This window comes from Oryx dammah, unplaced genomic scaffold (genome assembly GCF_014754425.2).
Source record: "Oryx dammah isolate SB20612 unplaced genomic scaffold, SCBI_Odam_1.1 HiC_scaffold_5, whole genome shotgun sequence".
NCBI lineage: Eukaryota > Metazoa > Chordata > Mammalia > Artiodactyla > Bovidae > Oryx > Oryx dammah.
This window is the reverse complement of record NW_024070189.1, coordinates 90,238,796-90,259,644: the sequence shown is the minus strand read 5'-3', so window position 1 is coordinate 90,259,644 and position 20,849 is coordinate 90,238,796. Positions and strand designations below refer to the sequence as shown.

At 51.6% G+C, this 20,849-nt stretch overlaps 1 protein-coding gene across 1 annotated transcript; it reads right to left on the bottom strand.

The window, feature by feature from the left end:
• Positions 1–3,747: 3,747 nt before the first annotated feature.
• FEM1A (fem-1 homolog A) lies at positions 3,748–9,124 on the bottom strand. The gene has a single exon (XM_040242023.1). It carries the CDS (start codon positions 7,237–7,239, stop codon positions 5,278–5,280), a length of 1,962 nt encoding a protein of 653 aa, XP_040097957.1. The 5' UTR covers positions 7,240–9,124; the 3' UTR covers positions 3,748–5,277.
• Positions 9,125–20,849: the final 11,725 nt, after the last annotated feature.

Genomic DNA, 20,849 nt, shown 5'->3' with positions numbered 1-20,849 from the left:
CTATTAATTATTAATTTATTAATATTAAGTAAATATTTTAGGCTTTGGGGGCCAGATGGGTCTCTGGCATAACTTCTCAGTTCTGCCACTGCAGCGTGAGCATGGCCACAGGGAAGATGTGAGCACAGGAATGTGGCTGTGCCAGAAATACTTGATTTGTGAAAATGAGGCTGGATTGGGCCCCGGGGCCATAGTTTGCAGACTCTGCTTTTCTTGTCTTCTAGCGCAAGCACTTAAGGCTGTACACTGCCCTCTAAGCACTGCTTGAGCTGCACTGCACACATGAGCATACCTTGAGCTGCATGAGGGGTCTAGCAGGCTCTAGTCCATGGCATCGCAAGAGTCAGACACGACTGAGCAACTGAGCAGCAACAAGAAGACACTTAAAGAATTCTCTAGTTTCCTTGGTGCTTTTTTCTTTGACTGGAGCTGCCAACCCACCAGCTCACTCACATGCCTTCCCCCCGGGGCTAGAAGTCTTTTATTAGTCAACACATAGTGACTGAACTCCCACTACCTGCCAGGCATTTTCCTAGGTACTGACTAAACAGTGGTGAACGAGGCCGCTCCAGTGGAGCTCCCATCAGGCCCTGGAGTCACACTGAGTCAGCAACCCTGCTCCATTTGTCCCTGGTCCATTAAACGGGCCTGCCATCCATCCACTTATTGATTCTGGCCAACAAACTGAGGAGTCACCTCAGACTCTTCTTCCCCAAACCAATTCGAGTCCTGCCAGCCCTCCTCCAAAGATCCGAAGTATGTTCATCTCTCTGCATCCCACCGCCTCCCTCCAAGCTGTTCTTCCAGCTGCAGCCAGTGATCTCAAGGCTTAAACCAAGCCATGTCTCTCCTTGGTGTGAAATTCTGCTTCGGTTCCCCACAGCCCTGAGGGAAAGTATTACTCTGTTCTTTAGGGCCTTAAAGCCCTACACCATCTGCCTGTGTCCACCAGCTCCTCCTGCACTCCCCCCCCTTTTTTTGGTGACAACGCACAGCTTGTGGGATCTTAGTTCCCCAATAATGGATTGGACCCGCATCCCTTGTAGTGAAAGCTGGGAGTATTAAACACTGGACCACCAACGAAGTCCAATCTCTTCACTCACTCTGATTCAGCCACACAGAGCTCCCTGTTCTTTTTTTTTGAATGGACTATGTGAGCTCATTTATTCATTCAACAAATGCTTATAATGAACTACTGAGTTAGGCCCTCTTCTAGGTGCTATGGATGCAGCATGGGATGAACTTGAGTAGCTGACATTCTAAAGGGATGTGATGAATAAACAAGGAAACAAAGAAAAAGGTGACAGGGTTAACGGTTTAAGGATTACGAGCCAAGTACACAGGAGGATGGGGTAGAGGCTGTCTGGGGCCACATTACTGATGATGGTCTGGGAGGGCTTCATGGAGGAGGTGACGTTCCATCAAGAACATTGCTTGGCAGGCTTTTAATAGAAGGCATCAGGACTCAGGTCAGGGGAGGCGGCTGCACTGGGGGACCCCAAATGTCCTGTCCGCTGTGGAGGGTCTCCGTCTCTTTTGCAACCTACTACAAACACAGATGCTCAGGCCAGAGGAGGGAACACTCCCTCCCCCTGATCCCCCCCTGCCCCCAGGACGGATGGTGCTGCCTGCATCTGGGCTGGGTCTTGCTTAACACTTGTTGTGGCAACCACTGGGTGGGTCCCCCCCAACCCCCCTTTACCCATTCCTAACTGAACCTCCCGAAGGACTCCACACCCCTCAACCGTTCCGCAGGGACACGGGGTCAGCACCCTTCGGTGCCAGCCGAGTGCCACCATCCTGGGGGCTTGCCTGTCATCTCCTTTTGGGCCTGTGATGTGAGCCCCTGAGCTGTGCTATCTTTAACCTCGGGCTGGGACGCTCTGCTCCCTGTAAACACTGCTCAGATGACAGTCCTGGAATCCCGTGGGGGCAGCGGGTTCCGTGTGTGGCAGAGCCATCAGGGGCTGCTCCCCAGTTGTTAGAGGGGGACTGGAATCTCCAGAGGTGACAGGCATTGGTTCTTTCACTCACCACAGGGGTCACTCAGTGGGGACCAGCACAGACACTCCCAGGGTTCCGTAAGAGCTGAGGCAGGCATTAACTGAACAGATGAGTCAGTGAGCAGAACTTCAGGCTGACTCCAGCTGTGTGGAGGCCAGAAGTGGGGCAGGGGTGACACTGAGAGGGGGAGAGGCTCCCCCTGGTGGGGTGGGCTGCACACTTTCAATGCCCTCAACCTTGGGTCTCAGCCTTGGCCCCCGGTGAGCTCAGGCAAACCCTCCTCCCTCTGAGCCTTGGTCTGCTGCGCCTACCAGTGAGGTGGGTCACCAGCCTGGCTGTGTGACCTGGGGCAGACCACTTGGCCTCTCTGAGCTTGTCTCATCACTGATAATTTGCACGTAATAATTGGCCCGGGCTTCCCAGGTGGCTCAGTGGTAAAGAATCCGCCTGCCAATGCAGGGAATGCAGATTTGATTGCTGGATCTGGAAGATCCCCTGGAGGAGGAAATGGCAACCCACTCATGTTCTTGAGGAGCCTGGTGGGCTACAATCCAGGGGATCGGGAGAGTCGGACACGACTTGGTGGCTAAACAATAATTGACTGTTTGCACGACCCGTGCCTGGGCTGCTGTGGCTCGTCCAGTCCCAGTGAACGTTGCGATGCTGGCTGTCACATGGCCTTCTGCTGGCCGCCATGTCAGGACCTGGGAGGAATCGCGTCTTTCCTAATTCTGAGCTGCTGGGTCAACCCACACCGCAAATCTGCCTGAGTTTTACGATGGCTTTCTCTGGAGAGTCTCAGGCTTAAGTCACAATTCTCAGGCATGAGCTTTTACAGCAAGCAAGCATTTGGCCCGCATGGGTTCCCCTCTTTGGTGAGTCCTGTCAAACCACAGAATGGGGCCTGCCATCCAGCCGGGGTTCAGTAACTGCTGCCAGTGCAGGTGTTTCCTGGGAGGCTGCTGAGCACCCACTGACGACACCCACTCCTCCAGGGTGACCGCCATGTACTCACACGGCTGTTGAGTGGGTGTGGGCTGCTAAGGGTGGTTGGGTCCCTGCGAAACCAGGAGCTAGAGAACCTTCCAGCCCAGTTCACCACTGGATGTGAGACGGCCCCAAGGCACAGTCTCCCTGTTGTCTCAGGAGGTGAGGATGTGGGGAGATGCCTGCCTCAGGTACGGCTGGGTCAATCCTCTCCTCTATGGGGGCTTGAACCTGGCCTCGTGCAGGGCAGGCCCTGGGGAAACAGTCAACGTCGGACTCCCAGGACGCTGCTATGAGTGAGGAGTTGACCGACCACGCCAGTGCAGAGAAAATCAGAATCTAACAACATGGCAGGACAAAAGGAAAGGGTGGGACTTTCCTCTGGGAAACCCAAGTTCATGCACAGACCTCTTGGGCCAGTGGGTTCATAGGCTCCATCAGGGTCTCAGGGAAGCAGGGCTGAGTTGGGGGTCTTCCTGTTCCCTTAGACCTTCCAGAAGGTCAAATCATGCCATGCTCTCCTCTGAGGCAACCCTCCTGCGCAGCAGAGCTGACGACTAAGCCGGTGGTTTTACGTTTTTTCTTCAGGAATACATTTTCCTGACTAACTCTGACACACTACACCCCAGGACATAAACTGGGACGGGAGCCGTGCAAAACCCTCCTCCCACCCCCCCAAGCACTCCCTTCAGCGTCCCCCCACCCCACCCCGCCGCAGTCATCCACTTAACACAAGGTTGAACAACAGCACCGCACTTGCAGTTGACACTCCTCCTCTCTTTATTCCGGGCTTCGGGAGGGACAGTGAGGGCGGTTCCCGCCTTGATGGAAGGCAAAACCTGGTCTTGGAAATAAAGAACGTCCTAACTAACACTGCAAATCCAAGGAGACCTGGTTCCCTGGGTGGGGGCGGGGCATCCGGGGACCCACTGTGCCTGCGGAAGGCTTCTATCAGTGTAGCTGTCCCGCGACAAGGCTGCGGCAGGGGCAGCGGCTCCAGTCCCCTTCCGCTCTCCCGACAGGCCGAGAACACTCTCCTGCTGGCGGCCAGGGCCATGGAGTATAGGCCCTGAGAATCCCACTGGGGAGGGTTCTCTGGCAGGAGGACTAACAATTCCCCTTTCCCAGGAGCCCCCAGTGACCGGAGGCCGAGATTTCCTTCCACCTTAATTGTCAACCCGTCTCGACACCCACTGTCTGTCTAGCTGACACAATGGGTCAACAGTGTACCTGGCGTTGCCTCAGGGTCACCTGCATCCAGGTCTCCAAGCAGCTAAAAACTGGACACAGCCACTCAGGATGCTGGCCACGCACCTGTGCCCTCAGGCATGACTTGTGACGTGGAAGCGGCCTGCGGTTTTAACTCATAAATTGTGAAAACCAAAGCCCAAACCGACCATGCTAGGTTTTGCTGGGCGAAAAGCAGCCTGGCCCCTAAGAAAGGCTAAGAGTGAACTATCAGAAAGAAACGTACTGTCACCTTCACTCTGGGGACGGATACGTGGGGCTGGCACCGCCCTTCCTTAACACAATAAAGCTCACCTCTGCCGGCTGGGCCACCTCGGGCACGACAAAACCCTTGCTGCATGAAATTAACTTAGCGAGTCTGACAAACCAAAAATTTTAGAAAAAGAAAAAAAAAGTATATGGCAGCAAAACTTCAAGACTCCTGCATCACACCTGTAACCTGCCCGCTTAGTAAACAAACAGAACACCAAACCACGAAAGCTACGCAAAGGGCAGGCTGCCCCTCCCCGGGTGGAGACCCTTACCCACTGCAGGGTGGAGGGAGCAGGTGCGAACGTGCTAGAAAAGGCAGGTCTCCCAGCTTCCCCTCGGGGCCGCCGTCCTAACCCTGCACTGGGGGGGTCTAGGTCTATCCCGAGGCCGGACCAACTCTCAGCTTCTTCCTGCGTTTCTAGGTGGGGGAGGAAGGCAATAGCTTCAACTCATCCGCCTCTGAGTCAGAAGGCAAGACCCTCCTTAACCCAGGCAAACGGGGCGTGTGGAAGGTTGAGCGTCTTCTCCCGGCCAAGGATGGGTGCGCAGGCTCCTGCAATAAAGTCCATTCTCCGAGCGCGTCACCCAGAAGGCTTCTAGCACCGACAGCTCGCTCACTCCTATCCCCGCTCCCTGCGGAGGGGAGGGGGCCATGGAGGCGGGAGAGCCCCTCCCCTTTGTCACTCTCCCAGGTTTCTAGCCACCGGAAGTGCTCCCAGAGAGAGGGCGGGACCGGTGCGGGCCCCGCCCTCCTGGGGCTTGCCTCTCCCACTATCGTCAGTGTGGTCAGTGCAGCTCGATGAAGGCCTCCAGCTCCTCAGGGATGAAGCCCTTGTAGGGGATCTTGTTCTTATCCAGGGCGCGGGCCGCAAGGCACTGCAGGGTCACGTAGTTGAAGGGCTGGATGGTGCTCTTGGCCAGCAGCTTTTCGTCCAGCAGCTCGTAGGCCGTCTTCTTGAAGGCGTTGGTGGCGTCCATGTGGGCCCCCGCCTCAATCAGGGCGTTCATGATGCCCGGGCAGTTGTTCTGTGCTGCGATGTGCAGTGGAGTGTTGTTGTCGAAGTCCCGGCTGTCTGGGTCGGCCCCGCAGTCCAGCAACACCTTGACCACCTGCAGGGAGGGGAACCTGCCCACCGGGTAGCGGCCCACGTTGGTGGTCTCTGCGTCCACGGCCATGTGCAGAGGGGTGAAGCCGTTCTTGCCGCGGGGGGCGCACTTGAGCAGCCGGTAGACGGTCTGGTGTTTCAGATGCTCCTGGTCGGGCGTGCACTCCACCTTCTCCAGCAGGTAGAGCAGGTGGAGGATGATGGCCAGGGCCTTGGTAAACTGTGCCGAGTCCCCGGGTTCCTTGGGCAGCTGCAGGGCCCGCTCCACTTCCCGCACCCCTTTGCAGAGCACCCCCATGAGGTCTGCGAAGCCGATGGGCGTGCCTAGGCTGCCCTTGGCCGAGCGGTCCTGGAGCACGTAGGAGAAGAGTTCGGCGAAGGACAGGAAACTGCTGGCCGTCATGGGACTCAGAGGCTCCAGGTTGTTTTGCTGCATGTCCAGGGCGTACTTCCACAGGCGGATGCAGCGCTCGAAGTTGCCTGAGTCGGCGTACACCGCGCCCCGGTAGCGGATGTAGTAGGACGTGTCCGGGTGGGAAGGACCTAGGATGCGCTCTCGGATCAGCAAGGCCTGCATGCGCATCTCATCCGGGTCGGTGATGAGCGCCTCCAGTTCCTCGGTGGTGTTCACCTCCCTCGAGTAGTCATAGGCCAGGACCAGCTGCGGGGGCTCTGGTTTGGGCAGATACTCGCCCCCCTGGTGCCGCAGCTCCATCGCCCGTCTCCAGTGTTTCAGGGCCCCGAGCAGATCCCGCTTCTTATCTACGTAGGTGGCTCCCAGCAGCTCCAAGGCTTCCACGGCGGCTTCCCTGCTGGTGGGGCAGCAGCTCTCGTACGATTCACCGCTCGGGGGCTCCTCGGGGGACGAGCAGGCGCCCTGGGGCTGCGCCCTGGCCAGCCCGGGCTGCGCCTGCTCGTCCCCAGCAGGCTGCTCCTGGATGAGGTACTCCACGATGTTGGTGTGGCCCGTCACGCTGGCCGCCAGCAACGGTGTCATGCCGTAGCCATCACGCTCCATGCGGGCGTTGCAGCCGAGCAGCAGCTGCAGAATCTCCAGGCTGCCAGACTCAGCGCAGTCGTGCAGAGCTGTGTTGCCCTTGGCGCTGCGCCGGTTCACCTGGGCGCCCTGCTCCAGCAGGTAGCGGGCGATCTCGCGGTGGCCCTTGTAACAGGAAATCATGAGGCAAGTGTGCCCGTGTCGGTTGGCCACCTCCAGGTCCGCCTGGTGCTCGCCCACCAAATAGCGCACCACCTCCAGGTGCCCGTCGAAGCAGGCGGCGCGCAGGGGCGTCGAGTTGGTACGCGTGGTGCGGTTCACCGAGGCCCCGCGGCGCAGCAGGCTCCGCACCACGTCCAAGTGGCCGGCGGCCGAGGCGGCCCACAGCGGCGGCGCGCCCTCGATGATCTCGCCATCAAAGTGCACTGAGCCGCCCGCCTCCACGCTCGCGCCGCACCGGTCCACCAGGTACTCGACTACGTCCAGGTGGCCGTAACGGGCGGCGATGAGCAGCGGCGTACCCCCGCTGGCCACCTCGCCCGTCAGCTCTTCCAGCTCCTCCCGGCTCCGGCCGCTGAGCAGCTTCTGAAGGAGCTGCAGCTTGCCGTCGCGGGCGGCATTGTACACGGCAGTGTGGAGGTCCATGATCTGGGCCTCCGCCAGGCCATGGGCCGGCCGCCGGGGGACGAGGGGACTGAGGGACGGCGGACTAGCGCCCCGAGGGGCAGGCAGCAACCTTCACTGTCTCCCCCACCGCCATCTTAGGTGCTTCTGGGGCGGAACAAAATGGCTGCCGCGGCCTGTTTCCGTTGAAGTATGGAAATGTGCAGGGAAATGTAGTTCTCTGAGCGGGCACACTCCGTGGGACAGAAGAAGAACTGTAAGGTGATAAAACTACAACTCCCAGAATGTTTCGGGCCAGCCGCGACGAAGTGGGAGCACGATGCATGGCGGGAATAGCAGTTCCAATCCCAGCCAATTGTGACGGAAACTGGCTGCTCGAGGACTACGACTCCCGTCATCCAACGCTATCGCAATGACTTGTGGGACCCAGGGAAGTTTGGTTACGTACTTCCGGTGGCTGTCAGTGCCTGAGCTGACAGGAAACGCTGACTCTAGTCAGAAGACTACATTCCATAAAAGGCAGGGCGAGCGACTTGGAGCCAACCAGAAGCGAGAACGAAGGCGAAGCCAGGCGAGTGGTCTGGTTTGGGCTTCGCGAGGCCAAACCTCTCACTGGCAGGGGGCGCTCAGGAGAGGCAGGAAAGTGAGTCGGAGTGCGTACATTTGGAGAGCAGAAAGTACAGGTGGCCCTAAGGGTCTGTGTCCTGCGCGCGTGTTCATTGCTCATTCATTTCTTCGTTCGTTCGTTCACACTTATATATTTATTTACTTACTCATTAATACCCTATTAAAAGTTTAGTTTTCCTTCATTCACCCCTCAGCATCCTCAGTGTTGTTGTTGTCCGGTCGCTCAGTCGTGTCCAACTCTTTGCGACCCCATGGACTGCAGCACGCCAGCAGCTTATCTGTCCCTCACTGTCTCCTGGAGTTTGCTCAAACTCATATACACTGACTCGGTGATAATTTGCAAGGCCCAGTGCAAATGGAAAATGTAGAGCCCCTTGTCCAAAAGTGATTAAAATTTTTCCAACAAAGACAGAAGGGCATTAAAGCGTCAGGCCCTTCTGAGTGAGGGGTCCCAGATGACTGATCACGTGGACACCCCTGTGAAGACCGAACCCCACACTCAAAGACAGACCCTTACCTCCAGCACTGTCTGACTTCCATTTTGCTGCTGCCTGCCCCAGGGTTATTGAGGATAATGGGAAAAATGAGGAAGTTGCCATGTTCAGTTCAGTTCAGTTGAGTCGCTCAGTCGTGTCCGACTCTTTGAGATCCCATGAATGGCAGCACGCCAGGCCTCCCTGTCCATCACCAACTCCTGGAGTTCACTCAAACTCACGTACATGGAGTCGGTGATGCCATCCAGGCATCTCATCTGTCGTCCCCTTTTCCTCCTGCCCCCAATCCCTCCCAGCATCAGAGTCTTTTCCAATGAGTCAACTCTTTGCATCAGGTGGCCAAAGTACTGGAGTTTCAGCTTTAGCATCAGTCTTTCCAATGAACACCCAGGACTGATCTCCTTTAGGATGGACTGGTTGGATCTCCTTGCAGTGCAAAGGACTCTCAAGAGTCTTCTCCAACACCGCCATGTTCAGGAATGTTCAAGAAATGCATGCTGTTCTCTACATCTCCCGACTTTTGTGTGTGCTGTTCCCTCTGCTTGGAATACTGTTCCATACCTTCTTCACTTGGCTACCCCGTAGGCCTTCTTCAGGTCTCAGCTGAGACTTCAGGTCTTCCTGGATGATTCCTTGACCTAAGGCTTAGTGGGTGTCCTCCCTGGCACCATTGGCATTCTGATCCCTGAATCTTAGTGAAACACTATGTTTTGATCAATTCAGGGTGTTGTAATAAATACCACAGGCTGGGTAGCTATATTAGTTAGGAATCTCCAGAGAAACTGGGGAAGGAAATGGCAGCCCACTCCAGTATTCTTGCCTGGAGAATTCCATGGACAGAGGAGCCTGGTGGGCTGCAGTCTATCGGTTGTAGAGAGTTGGACACAACTAAGTGACTTTCACTTTTCCAGAGAAACGGAACCCAATAGGCTATATATATATTATATCCATATTCATATCTACACACACACACATACACACACATTACATTACCAAACTCAGGATTTGGCTGCTGATCGCTCAAAAGCCAATAATCTAGTGGCAAGTGTCAGTAGAAAGTAAAGATGGTGTATTGAGAAAAGCCAGCAGTTTGGGAAAAAGGTTAACTTACGTCTAGAGCCCAACTCTGCAGATTCTGCTCAGCCATGACAATTTTTTAAAGGGAAAAAGAGAGGAGTCTCAGTTAATCATTATGGAAGAAGCTAAGATTCTTCATCCTTTCTCCACTGTGTGCAGACCACTGACTTCTCCTGATCTTCCTTTTTTTAATAAAAAAAATGCAGTCTTGTTTTCCAAACCCTTTGGCCACACTGCCTGTGTCTGAGATCTTAATTTCCAGACCGGGGATTGAATCAGTACCTCCCGCTTTGGCAGTGTGGAGTCTTAACCACTGCCCCACCAGGGAAGTCCCTCCTGATCTTTCTTTGGATGCTGTCTGGCCTGCATGGTCTGCCTGCAGATTTGCTATGGGGAAGCTGGGAGTAGAGAGCCAGTCATTCTTTAATCCTTCATTCTTAACACTTTTTAATCCAGGAAAGGAATCAACAGGTTAAGCAAGGGAATTGTATACATTCTGTAAAGCAAAAGTCAGGAATGCTACCCAGTGATCTCATTTTTATGATTAAGGTTTAAGGGGAACAGAAATAGATAAACAGGAAAGAGGCAAATGAGATGCTTACAGATCCCCACTTGTCAGACACCATTCCACTTCTGTGAGATTAGGGGCAGAGGTCCATCTCCTGTAACTTCTTTGTGCTGACATAGAGTGCTGTGTTTTCAGAGAGGAAGATGTTGACACAGGTCTGTAGCATATATTTGCCGACAGTTTTAGTTGCCTGCTTACATATGTGGGCAGAGCAAGCTATAATTATTCTAATCCCACAAAGATGTAGATTATTATGAGCAATAGTGTTAATTTCATTCTTTCATTGGACACTGAGACTGTGCCTCTAATGTCCTGCTCTGTGACTGCCTGAGCCTGCTCTTTTGTGACTCAGGGAGGCGCAGGAGACTTCAGCTCTTCTTCAGACAAGAGGCAGGGGACATAAAGGGGCTTTGTATTTGGGGAGGGCCCTGAAGGGCCCCTGGGAACTTTCCTTCTCCAGTTTCTCTGGAGATTCCTGACTAATATAGCCCCTGAACTCTTGTGGTGTTGGGGGCCAGCGTGAGGAACTCCGCCCATGGCAAAGGTCATGACGAAGGAAGCTTGGCATACTCAAAGGCGTGATCAAGCCTCAGGAAACTCCCTGTTCCCGAGCATCTACCCCCAAAACCAGAGTACTTTACGGGGAGCGCTCCCCCATAACCATTTCTCTCGGAGAAGGAGTTAACTTGCAGCTCCAAGTTAATAAAAATTCCTGGGCGTGATAAGAGTGTTTCAACTTATGAACTCTAAAGCTTCTCTGGCCTGCCTGATCAGGCTCGTCCGGCCGCATGTGATTGTTTACAGCCTCCCAACTGTGAGAGGCACGGGATGTTTTAAAACTTTCTAAATACAGACTCTTTTGAGAAGTTAGAAGATCATTAGTATAGTATTAGTAGGTTGATTAGGAATTATATTGGTGAAGGGGTTTTTCATTTGTCCTGCCAATAATTACTGCTAATTCCCTGCCCTGGGTGTGACAAGGATGTCTCAGGTCAAACCTCTCTGCTGACAGACTAGCTTGTGTGACAGCCTCTCAGCCATAAACAGCACAGAGAGTTTGGAGTATTACCATAGGGCTTTTTTCATTGATGAGTCAATGATTGCCATCAGGCCTCCATATCCTTAGGCACCTGGGAATATATTAATCAATGTATTTGGAGTATAGAAAAGGAAATATAGTAGTTTTTGATGTTAGCAATACTAGACTTTTTGAGTTAATGAATCTTCTCTTTTGTTATAGATCACTGTACTTTGTTATAAATCACTATAAAGCACTATGCTATGTAAAAATGTAACGTTATCACTATCTTAGGACAAAATTGATCTTAAGGGGAACATTGGTGAACGGTTTACATTTGTTGAGCCAATATTTGCTGCTAAATCTCCATATTCCTGCCCTTATAATAAATATAACTAGCATATAGGAGAAATAAGTATTAACCTTTAAGATTAATCATGTTAAACCTTAGGTTAAGTAAATTCCTTTCTTGATTGTAACTCACTACACCCTCACCCTATAGGAATGCAACTTTATTTGGAGGGTGGCACCTGATTTAAGAAAAAAATCACCCCTGGAAAAATAAGTTTTCTGGTTAACTGACTGGTATCAGAAAGGGCCATAAAATGTCAGCAGACCTCATGGCTAGAAGATGATGAAACTCATAAGACCTTTGTATAATTTTATATGAAGCACCTGATTGTGACAAGGGTCAGGTCTGCTGACCCCCACGTGACTCTGTATTCATCCCTATGTATAACAAAAAGGTATATAAACAAACCTGAAAAATAAAGAAATCGGATCAGTTTCTGGAAAGACTGATTCCCCCGTGTCGTTTCTCTCTCGCTCCCCATTTTCCTGGCTGAATTCCCATCTGGTACCATTAATTTTTCTACTACACTATCTGTTTCTAATTTCCCTCTATATCTGTAATTAAATAAGTTTTTTCCAGGACGCCGACTCCGTCCCCACCTTCGAATTACCCTGGATCCACCGGGGCTGGACCCCGGCAGTGTGGCTATGGAGTCTGAGAAGTTCTGTGATCTTCTATCTGTAAGCTGGAGAACTAGCAAAGCTGATGGTGTAACTCAGACTGAGTCCGAAGCCCTGAAACCCAGGAGCTCTGATGTCCGAGGGCAGGAAATATGGATGTCCCAGCTCAAGAAGGAAGAGAATTAACCCTTCCTCCACTTCCTTGTTCTATTCCTGCCCTCCTTGGATTGGGTGAATCAAGTGCTAACTAACCTCTTCCAGAAACACCCTCACAAACACACCCAGAAATAATGTTTTACCTGCTCCCTAGGCATCTCTTAGCCCAGTCAAGTTGACACGTACGGACTTCCCTGGTGCTCCAGTGGTTAACTTCTACTGCAGTGGGGCATGGGTTTAGTCCCTGGCTGGGGAAGTTCTGAATGCTGTGTAGCGCTGCCAAAAAAAAAAAAAAAAAAAAAAAACCCACGCACACAAACAATCGACGCATACAATTAACCATCACAGTGGCTTAAAGAACGAACATGTATTTCTTACAGTTTGGAGGCCAGAAGTTGAAGGTTAGGATGCCAGCCTCATTAGGTTTCTGGTAAAGACTCTCTTCCTGGCTTATAGACACCTTCTCACAGTGTCCTCACGTAGAGGAGAGAGAAAGAAAGAGAGCTCCAGTCCCTTAATCCCTTTCTAAGTGCCCCGAGGACTTGCTGGTGGTCCAGTGGCTAAGACTCTGCGCTCTGAATACAGGGGGCCCAGGTTTGATCCCTGCTCAGGGAACTACATTCCACATGCAGCAACAAAGATCCTGCATGCCCCAACTAAGGCCCAGTACAGCCAAAAAAAAGGAAAAAGAGCTGACTGTTAAATTGTCAAGGTTTTTGACAACCAGAGATTAAACCCAGTATTGAACATTAAAACACAGAGATTTAACACTTAACAAATCATATAAAAACAAAAGTGACTTTAAAAAAGAAAAAAAAAAGTGAAAGTGCAAGTTGCTCAATTGCGTCCAACTCTTTGCAACCCCAGGCCAGAATACTGGAGTGGGTAGCCTTTCCCTTCTCCAGGGGATCTTCCCAACCCAGGGATTGAACCCAGGTCTCCTGAGTTGCAGGCAGCTTCTTTACCAGCTGAGCCACAAGGGAAGCCCAGTAAAAAACAAAGGTGACACTCAAAAACTCATCACCTCCTGATTGTTCACTAAGTATTGCTGTTGTCCATCTTTCAAGGTGACTTATGCTCTGAATCTACATGGCAGAAATACCACACAGTGGTGTGGGCCTGCCCACCTCTTTCCAGCTTTCCACTCTATGACTCCACCGGGTAGCTCAAAACCATTGATAGGAGCATCCACATTCTCAGCAACCCTCCTCCCAGGGCCCCCAACCTTGCTCTGTTGTATTATTTTCTGGCCCCTATGTGGGGTCTTAGTTCCCCGACCAGGAATGGAACCAGTGCCCACCTCCCCAACCCCCTGCCCGGCACTGAAAGCACAGAGTCTCAACCGCTGGACGGCCCGGGAAGTCCCACCTCACTCTATTTTGTTTCCCACAGCACGTTTCAGCTTGCTACCTAAGTTCCTATGTCATTTGCGTGTTTATGGCGTGTATCAGTCTGCCTGCTTACCGTGCCAGCCCAGACAAGCCAGGGAGGTTGGCTGTTCGTGTTCACTGCTGTGTCCCAGTTTCTGGCAGCACACAGTAGGCGCTCAATAAATATGAATGGCAGTAAATAAAGAGGCCACTCCAGGAAACCCATTTTAACCACACCTCCACCCTGCCTAGGGCTTCTCAGGTGGCTCAGGGGTAAAGAATCTGCCCGCCAATGCAGGAGACTCCCGTTCGATCCCTGGGGAGGGAAGATCCCCTGGAGAAGGAAATGGCAACTCCCAGTATTCTTGCTTGGGAAATGCAATGGACAAGAAGGACTTGGTGAGCTACATACAGTCCATGGGGTGGCAAAGGGCACAACTTAAGGACCAAACAACAACCACCCTCGCTAATGTTTCCTGCCCCTGGCAGGATCTGCCTCCTATTTCTGATACATTGGGGTTGGCAAAAAAGTTCGTTCCTGGTCATCCATAGCACGTGGCAGAGAACCCAACCGAGCTGTTAGGCCAACTCTACTATTTCTGCCGCCCAGCAGGCTTCCAGGGAGGGAGGTACGATGGGGGCCGCTATTTGGCAACGACGGTGGCCCACCCAGCTGGTGGCCCCTTCTCTCACCCCTATGCATCTGGGGAGCCTGTTCTCCCAGCGCCTGTCCCCGTGCCAGGCCCGGGCGGCTCCAAACGTCTGGGCCCCCATGCGCGGGCACATTCCGGGCGGCCCGCCAGGTGCGCACCGCGGGACGCCCGCAGCTGCGCGCTTGCCCTCCCGCGCAGCCTAATCGCGGCAGCAGATGCGGGCCCACGGCCGGGCCACCTGCGCGGAGAAGCAAGGAAGCGGCGGGGACCTCTGGAGCTGGCCAAACCCCAGCTGGGGGGCTTTCATCATAGGGCGCTTTAAAATCTTTCTAATGAGAAAATATTTCAAACGTTCAGGAACAGAGGGAAAATAATATGAGAGACCCCGAAGATAGCAATGCCAAAGATGAGGCGTCTTCATTCAATCCCATAAATATTTCATGAGGTTACCAGTCGGTTTGGCATTGTTTTAGGAGCTGAGACACAACTGGGAGAAAAATAGACAAATTCCCCTTCTCTCCGGAATCTGGTTCAAGGAGGGAGAGGCTGGTATGAAATTAAATAACTGTGTTCATTTATAGGCGTGTGTTACAGGCTGAGTTTTGTGCCTCCGTCCATCCCCAAATTCATATGCTAGCCCCCAAAGGTGATAGTATTAGGAGGTGGGGTCTCTGGGAGGTAATGAGGTCGTGAGGGTGGAGCCCTCCCTAATGGGATTTTGTTGTTTATTCGCTCAGTCATGTCTGATTCTTTGAGACCCCCTAGACTGTAGCCCCCAAGGCTCCTCTGTCCATGGGATTTCCCAGGCAAGAATACTGGAGTGGGTTACCATCCCCTTCTCCAGGGGATCTTCCCGTCCCAGAGATTGAAGCCACGACTCCTGCACTGGTAGGCGGTTTTATACCACTGAGTCACCAGGGAAGCCCCCTAGTGGGATTATTTCGCTTATAAAGGGGCCATAGAGACTGCTCTTTCCCCTTTGCCCAGTGAGGAGACAGCGAGAAGACCCAGGAAGGGAGCCCTCACTGGACTGTGCTGACACCCTGATTTTGGACTTCACAGTTTTCCCGTGAAAAATAGATTTCTATTGTTTATAATGGGGGTCTGTGGTATTTTATCAGCCCAGACTGGCTAAGACAGAGTGGGCGCCTTAAGCCACAGGTTGTTTATTGTATCACCTTCCGGAGGCTGGAAGTCCAAGGTCAAGGTGTTGGAGGGCTGATTTTTCCTGAAGCCCCACTCCTTCCCCCTCCTCCTTCCTTGCTACTTCAGTAGGTGTTTGTGGCACTTCTGAAATGTGACCCCCACAGTCACTGACCCTTCTCCCATCGAGAGGTGAGGTCAGTGTCTGCTCCCCTTTAATGGAGGTGGACACATGCCTGCCTCGACCTCTAAAAGAAAGCAGAAGTGGCACTGGGATTTCTTCTTTTTTTCTCCTTGTCTTTCTTTCTTTCTTTTTTCAGTTCTCTGTGCTACACAGTAGGTCTTTGTTGCTTACCTATTTTATTTTTTAATTTTTTGGCATGACCACGTGGTGCACATGGCATCTTAGTTCCCCAACCAGGAATGGAACCCACCTCCCCTGCATTGGAAACTTAGGATCTTAACCACTGGACCACCAGGGAAGTCCCTGCGCCAGGATTTCTGAGGCTAGGACACAAAAGGTCACCAGCTCCCCTTGGTTCTCTTGAGGTACTGAGTTTGAGAATTCAGCTGCCAGGAAAGAAGTCAACCCCCCAAAGACCATCATGCTGAAGGCACATGTAGACCCTCTGATCTGCTGTCCCCACTGATCCCTGCCTTCCAACCCTTTCCCTTTAGGATCTCCCCCATCTAGGAGGTCATCTAGGACCTTCCAGACCAGCCATCCACCTGACCCCACCCACAGGCCACAGAAGCTGAGTCTGCTGAGTCCTGACCTGAGATACATAAATATCCAAGAGATATACACAAATGACTGTTCTAAGCCTGTACGTTTTGGAATAGTTTGATGCACGGTAATAACTGGAAAAGCACTACATGTAGCTTGTGGCTTTAATTTGCCTGTCTGTAATTACTGAGCGGATCACAGAGTTCCCTCCCGAGAGTTTGTTTACTGTCTGCTCCCTCTTGGGGGCACTGCCTGTTCATCGGTTAAGATGCCACAATTTAGTTTCTAAGAGGCAGCCTCAACGTGCCTCTCACCCCCAAGGGGATAGATAGATTGATGTTGTCTCTCATAGCCTGAGGGGTTATGTCTTTCACTCATTCATTCAGCCGTGCTGATTTATATTCTAAGCACTTACTGCGCAGCAGGCCTGGTGCTGGAAGCCGGGACGCTGCATTGAGTGAGACACACAGTGTTCTCAGGAGCCAGGAATCTGATGGAGGGAGAGAACTTGAGTCGGGGGCTGTGGCCCAGGATGCAAGAGCCCGGAGACCCATAGATTAGAGCTGACTGGAGGGGGAATGAGGAAGTGGAGAGAGGCTTCTTTCATGGACAGAGTTTTTCAGGTAGAGTGTTTGAATGAAGCGGTGTTCCAGATCACTCGAGTCGTCCATTTTGGCTTAACAAACTACCTCAAGCCTAGTGTCTGCTGGGGACTGAATGGGTCCTCTCCAAATTCTTACATTGAAGCCCTAACCCCTGAAAGTGAAAGTGAAAATGTTAGTCATTCAGTTGTGTCTGACTCTTTGCGACCCCACGAACTATAGCCTGTCAAGCTCCTCTGTCCTTGGAATTCTCCAGACATGACTACTAGAGTACCTACGGATCGAATCCAGGTCTTCTGCATTGCAGGCAGATTTCTTTACCATCTGAGTCACCAAGGAAACCCTAACCCCTAACGTGACTGTATTTGCAGATAGAGGAAGCACGCAGCCTCAGAAGTCACTTAGCATCACTTCCACCCCATTCTATTTGCTGGAAGGAAGTTGATAAAGCTTGCCCTCGTTGAAGGAGAGAGGAGCTTCACAGGTGGCTCAGTGGCAAAGAACCCACTCCCAGCAAGAATACTGGAGTGGGAGGGCATGGCAGCCCACTCCAGTATTCTTGCTGGGAGAATCCCCATGGACAGAGGAGCCCAGCGGGCTACAGTCCAAAGGGCCACAAAGAATCAGACACAGCTGAAGCGACTGAGCCCACAGGAACGCATTCATTCAGTGCCTCATAAAGTCATTCCACACCCACAAGATAGAAGTTCAGGGACATTTGTTGCCAAGGGTGAGGGGACACTCTTCTCCTTAAAAGCCCCGAATTAATCACAAAATGGGGTCTTTTTGTAACACAGTGAGTGAGACTCAGAGTTAAACACATCTATCCAAAGCACATTTCAACAAAATCCTCATTTTCCTCTCAAGATAAGACATCTCTGAGTAATAAACCGACATCATCCATACTACTTTCCTAGCTGCCTATGATGACATGTCTATTTTTTTAAATGGCAGAAGTCTGAGCTGTAAAGACCATTCCCTAACACTAATTAAAGTGTATCAAATCCATTTAGTATATTTACTGTGTTCTGCAGCTGTCATTTTTATCTCATTTCAAAATATTTTCATCAGCCTCAAAGACAGCCGCATCCCATTAGCAGTCACTCTGCACCCTCTTTCCACCGACCCACTCTGTGCGTCGGTGGATTTGCCCATTCTGGATATTTCGTATACATGGAATCACACACTGTGTGGCCTTCTGTGCCTGGCTTATCTCACTGAGCATCCTGTTTTCAAGGTTCATCTGCTGCTGCTGCTGCTGTCATTTCAGTCGTGTCAGACTCGTGCATCTACATTACAGCAAATGTCATTTTTTCTTCCTTTTTCATCACCGCTCAGTAATAGTCCGTGGTGTAGATGGACCACATTGTACTTATCCATTCATCCATTGATGGACATTTGGGTCATTTCCACATTTTGTTTCCTGTGACTAGTGCTGCAATGAATACTTGTGTATAAGAATTTGAATTCCTGGTTTTAATTCTTTGGGGTATAGAAGAAAGAGTGGAATTGTGGGATCATATGGTAATTCTATGTTTAATGTTTGGAAACAACACCATATGGTTTTCCTACGTCTCTGTTTTAAAAAAAAAACAAAAACAGTTTTTCCGGGACTTCTCTGGTGGTCTGGTGGCTAAGACTCCACGTTCCCAATGCGGGGAGGGGGGCGGGGGCTGGGTTTGACCCCTGGTCAGGGAACTAAGTCCCACATCCCACAACAAATATCAAAGATCTTCACAGTCAAATAAAAATGAATATTTAAAAAATGAATATTAAAAATGGCTTTACTAAGTAAAGTTTGCATACGAGAAACTAGACATATTTAAAATGCGCAATCATGTCCTCCACAAATAAAGGCAGCTTTTCTTCTTCCTTCCAGAGAAGATGCTGTTTGCTACAGGTTTTCATAAGTATCCTTTCTTGGGTTGAGAAAATTCCCCTCTATGACTAGTTTCCTGAAACTTCAGAAAAATCAAGAATAGATGTTCGATTTCATCAAGTGCTTCCTCTGCACTTACTGAAATGATCATGTGGTTTTTCTTTTAGTTGTTCATATAGCGAGTTATTTTGATTGGTTTTCAGGTGTTAAGCCAACCTTGCCTTGTTTGCAACTTGTTGTGCTCAGACTGTGCAGTCAAGTCCACGCTTTGTGAACCCATGGACTATAACTCTCCAGGCCCCTCTGTCCATGGAATTTTCCAGGCAAGAATATTGGAGTGGGTAGCCATTTCTTTCTCCAGGGGATCTTCCTGACCCAGGGATCAAACACATGTTGCCTGCGTTGGCAGGCAGATTCTTCACCACTGAGCCACCACAGAAGCCCAACCTGTACGCTGAGGTCTGTCAGATATCCCTTCTCTGCCCTGAGGAGCCAATTCTGTACCCTGTGTGGTCACTGTCAGCTGAAAAGTCTTACCTCGTCCCCAGCCCTGTTTATCGCTTCCACCCCAAAGCTTTCCCCATCCCCTTTGTTGGCTAGATGTGTGTCTAGGAAAGCTCGGGTGACGTGGAGGCCCCTGGGACTACCTCCTCCCCGTGCCTGTCCCTTCTGCTTTGCTTTGCACGTGTGCCTGGTGTGTGCTGTTTGCGTCAATCCCTCACCGCGCTGGGGCTGGGCCAAAGAGAGGGAGCTCTGAGCATACCTGTGGGTGTGAGCACTGACCGCCCACACAGCTGCCCTTTCTGGGCTGGGCTGGGCACCAGCTGGGATCCAGAAAGGTAGTGATGGGAGGGAACAGATTCCTGAGCCAGCTGTGAGTTGGGGGAGGAAACTCAGCCATCTCCTTGCTATGCTGCCTGCTTGTTGTCATGGAAACAGAAGCCACTCTCTTTTGAAGGACCCATTAAGGTACAGGATGTAACCGGCGCTCTCTCTGGCCGACCCCCACCCTCCCTGGTGGGAGGTGACCACCCTCTGAACAGCAGCCCCTAGATGAGGAAGCATCCGAGTTCTGCCCTCACCCTCCCTTTCCAGCGCTGGCTGGAGACCACGTGTGGTGTGACCTTATTGGCACCACGGCAAACTCCCCCATGGAGATGACAGAGGGACGCGGCACAGTCGCCACACTGTCTCTGTGTGCTACGCTATGATAGGGTAGTGGTTCCACATGTGTACCCTGGTCACAGAGTGCCCGAGTTCAGCTCCTGGCTCTGACAACCACTAGCTGTGCAACCTTGAGCAACTTGCTTGACCTCTCTGGGCCCTAGTTTTCTCTCCTAAAATGGGGTATAATAATGGTACCTGATTGAAGGCAACAAAAGAATGGGGCAGCAGAGGATGAGATGGTTAAATAGCATCACCAACTCAATGAAAGTGAGCAAACTCCAGGAGTAGTGGAGGACAGAGGAGCCTGACATGCTGCAGTCCAGGGGGTTGAAAAGAGTCAGACGTGACTTAGCAACTGAGCAACAACAGCCTCATAGGAGGTAACGCAGTTAAAGTTGTCAAAACAGTGTTTGGATGAAGAAAATATGGTATATTCACATCGTGGAATATTACTCAGCCATGAAAAAGTAAGGAGGCGCTGATACACACTACCTTGAAAAAATTATGTTCAGTGAAAGAAGCCACACACCACAGACCACATGGTGTATGATGCCATTTATATGAAATGTCCAGAACAGATAAGTCCTCAGGGGCAGAAAACAGATGGATGGTTGTCAGGGGCTGTGGGGAGAGGGAAGTGGGGAGTGGCTGCTTAATGGGAATGGGGTTCCTTTTAGGGTTATGGAATGTTCTGGAAGTAGGTAGTGGTGCTGGCTCTGGATCTTTGTGAACGTACCAAACGCCACTGAATTGTCACTTTAAAATGGTTGAAATAGGGAATTTCCCTGTGGTCCAGAGGTTAGGACTCTGTGTTTTCACTGCTGAGGGCTCAGGTTCAATCCCGAACAAGGAACCGATATCCCATCCCACAAGCTGTGTGGCATGGCCAAGGCAGTGGGGCCGTCCCTAGTTGCTGTCCCTAGTTGCCGCTAGTTCCAAGACAATGGGGCAATCAGAGCAGGTGTGCGGTGGCCCTTGAGTATGAGAGCTGATACAGGAAGTGATCCAGGTGTGGGCTTAGGCAGTTTCTCAAGAAGGACTGGATCAGTCTCTGTCCAGGCCCTGAGAAATGGGTCCGTCGCTCTTCCTTCTTTCCTTCTATCTTTCCTCTCTCCCTTCCTTTTCTTTCCTCCCTCCCTTCCTTCTCCCTCTCTCCCTTCCTTCCTTCCTTCCTTCTT

Coding starts and splice junctions, on each gene's coding strand:
- FEM1A (XM_040242023.1), bottom strand. CDS start 7,239: ATGGACCTCCACACTGCCGTGTACAATGCCGCCCGCGACGGCAAGCTG.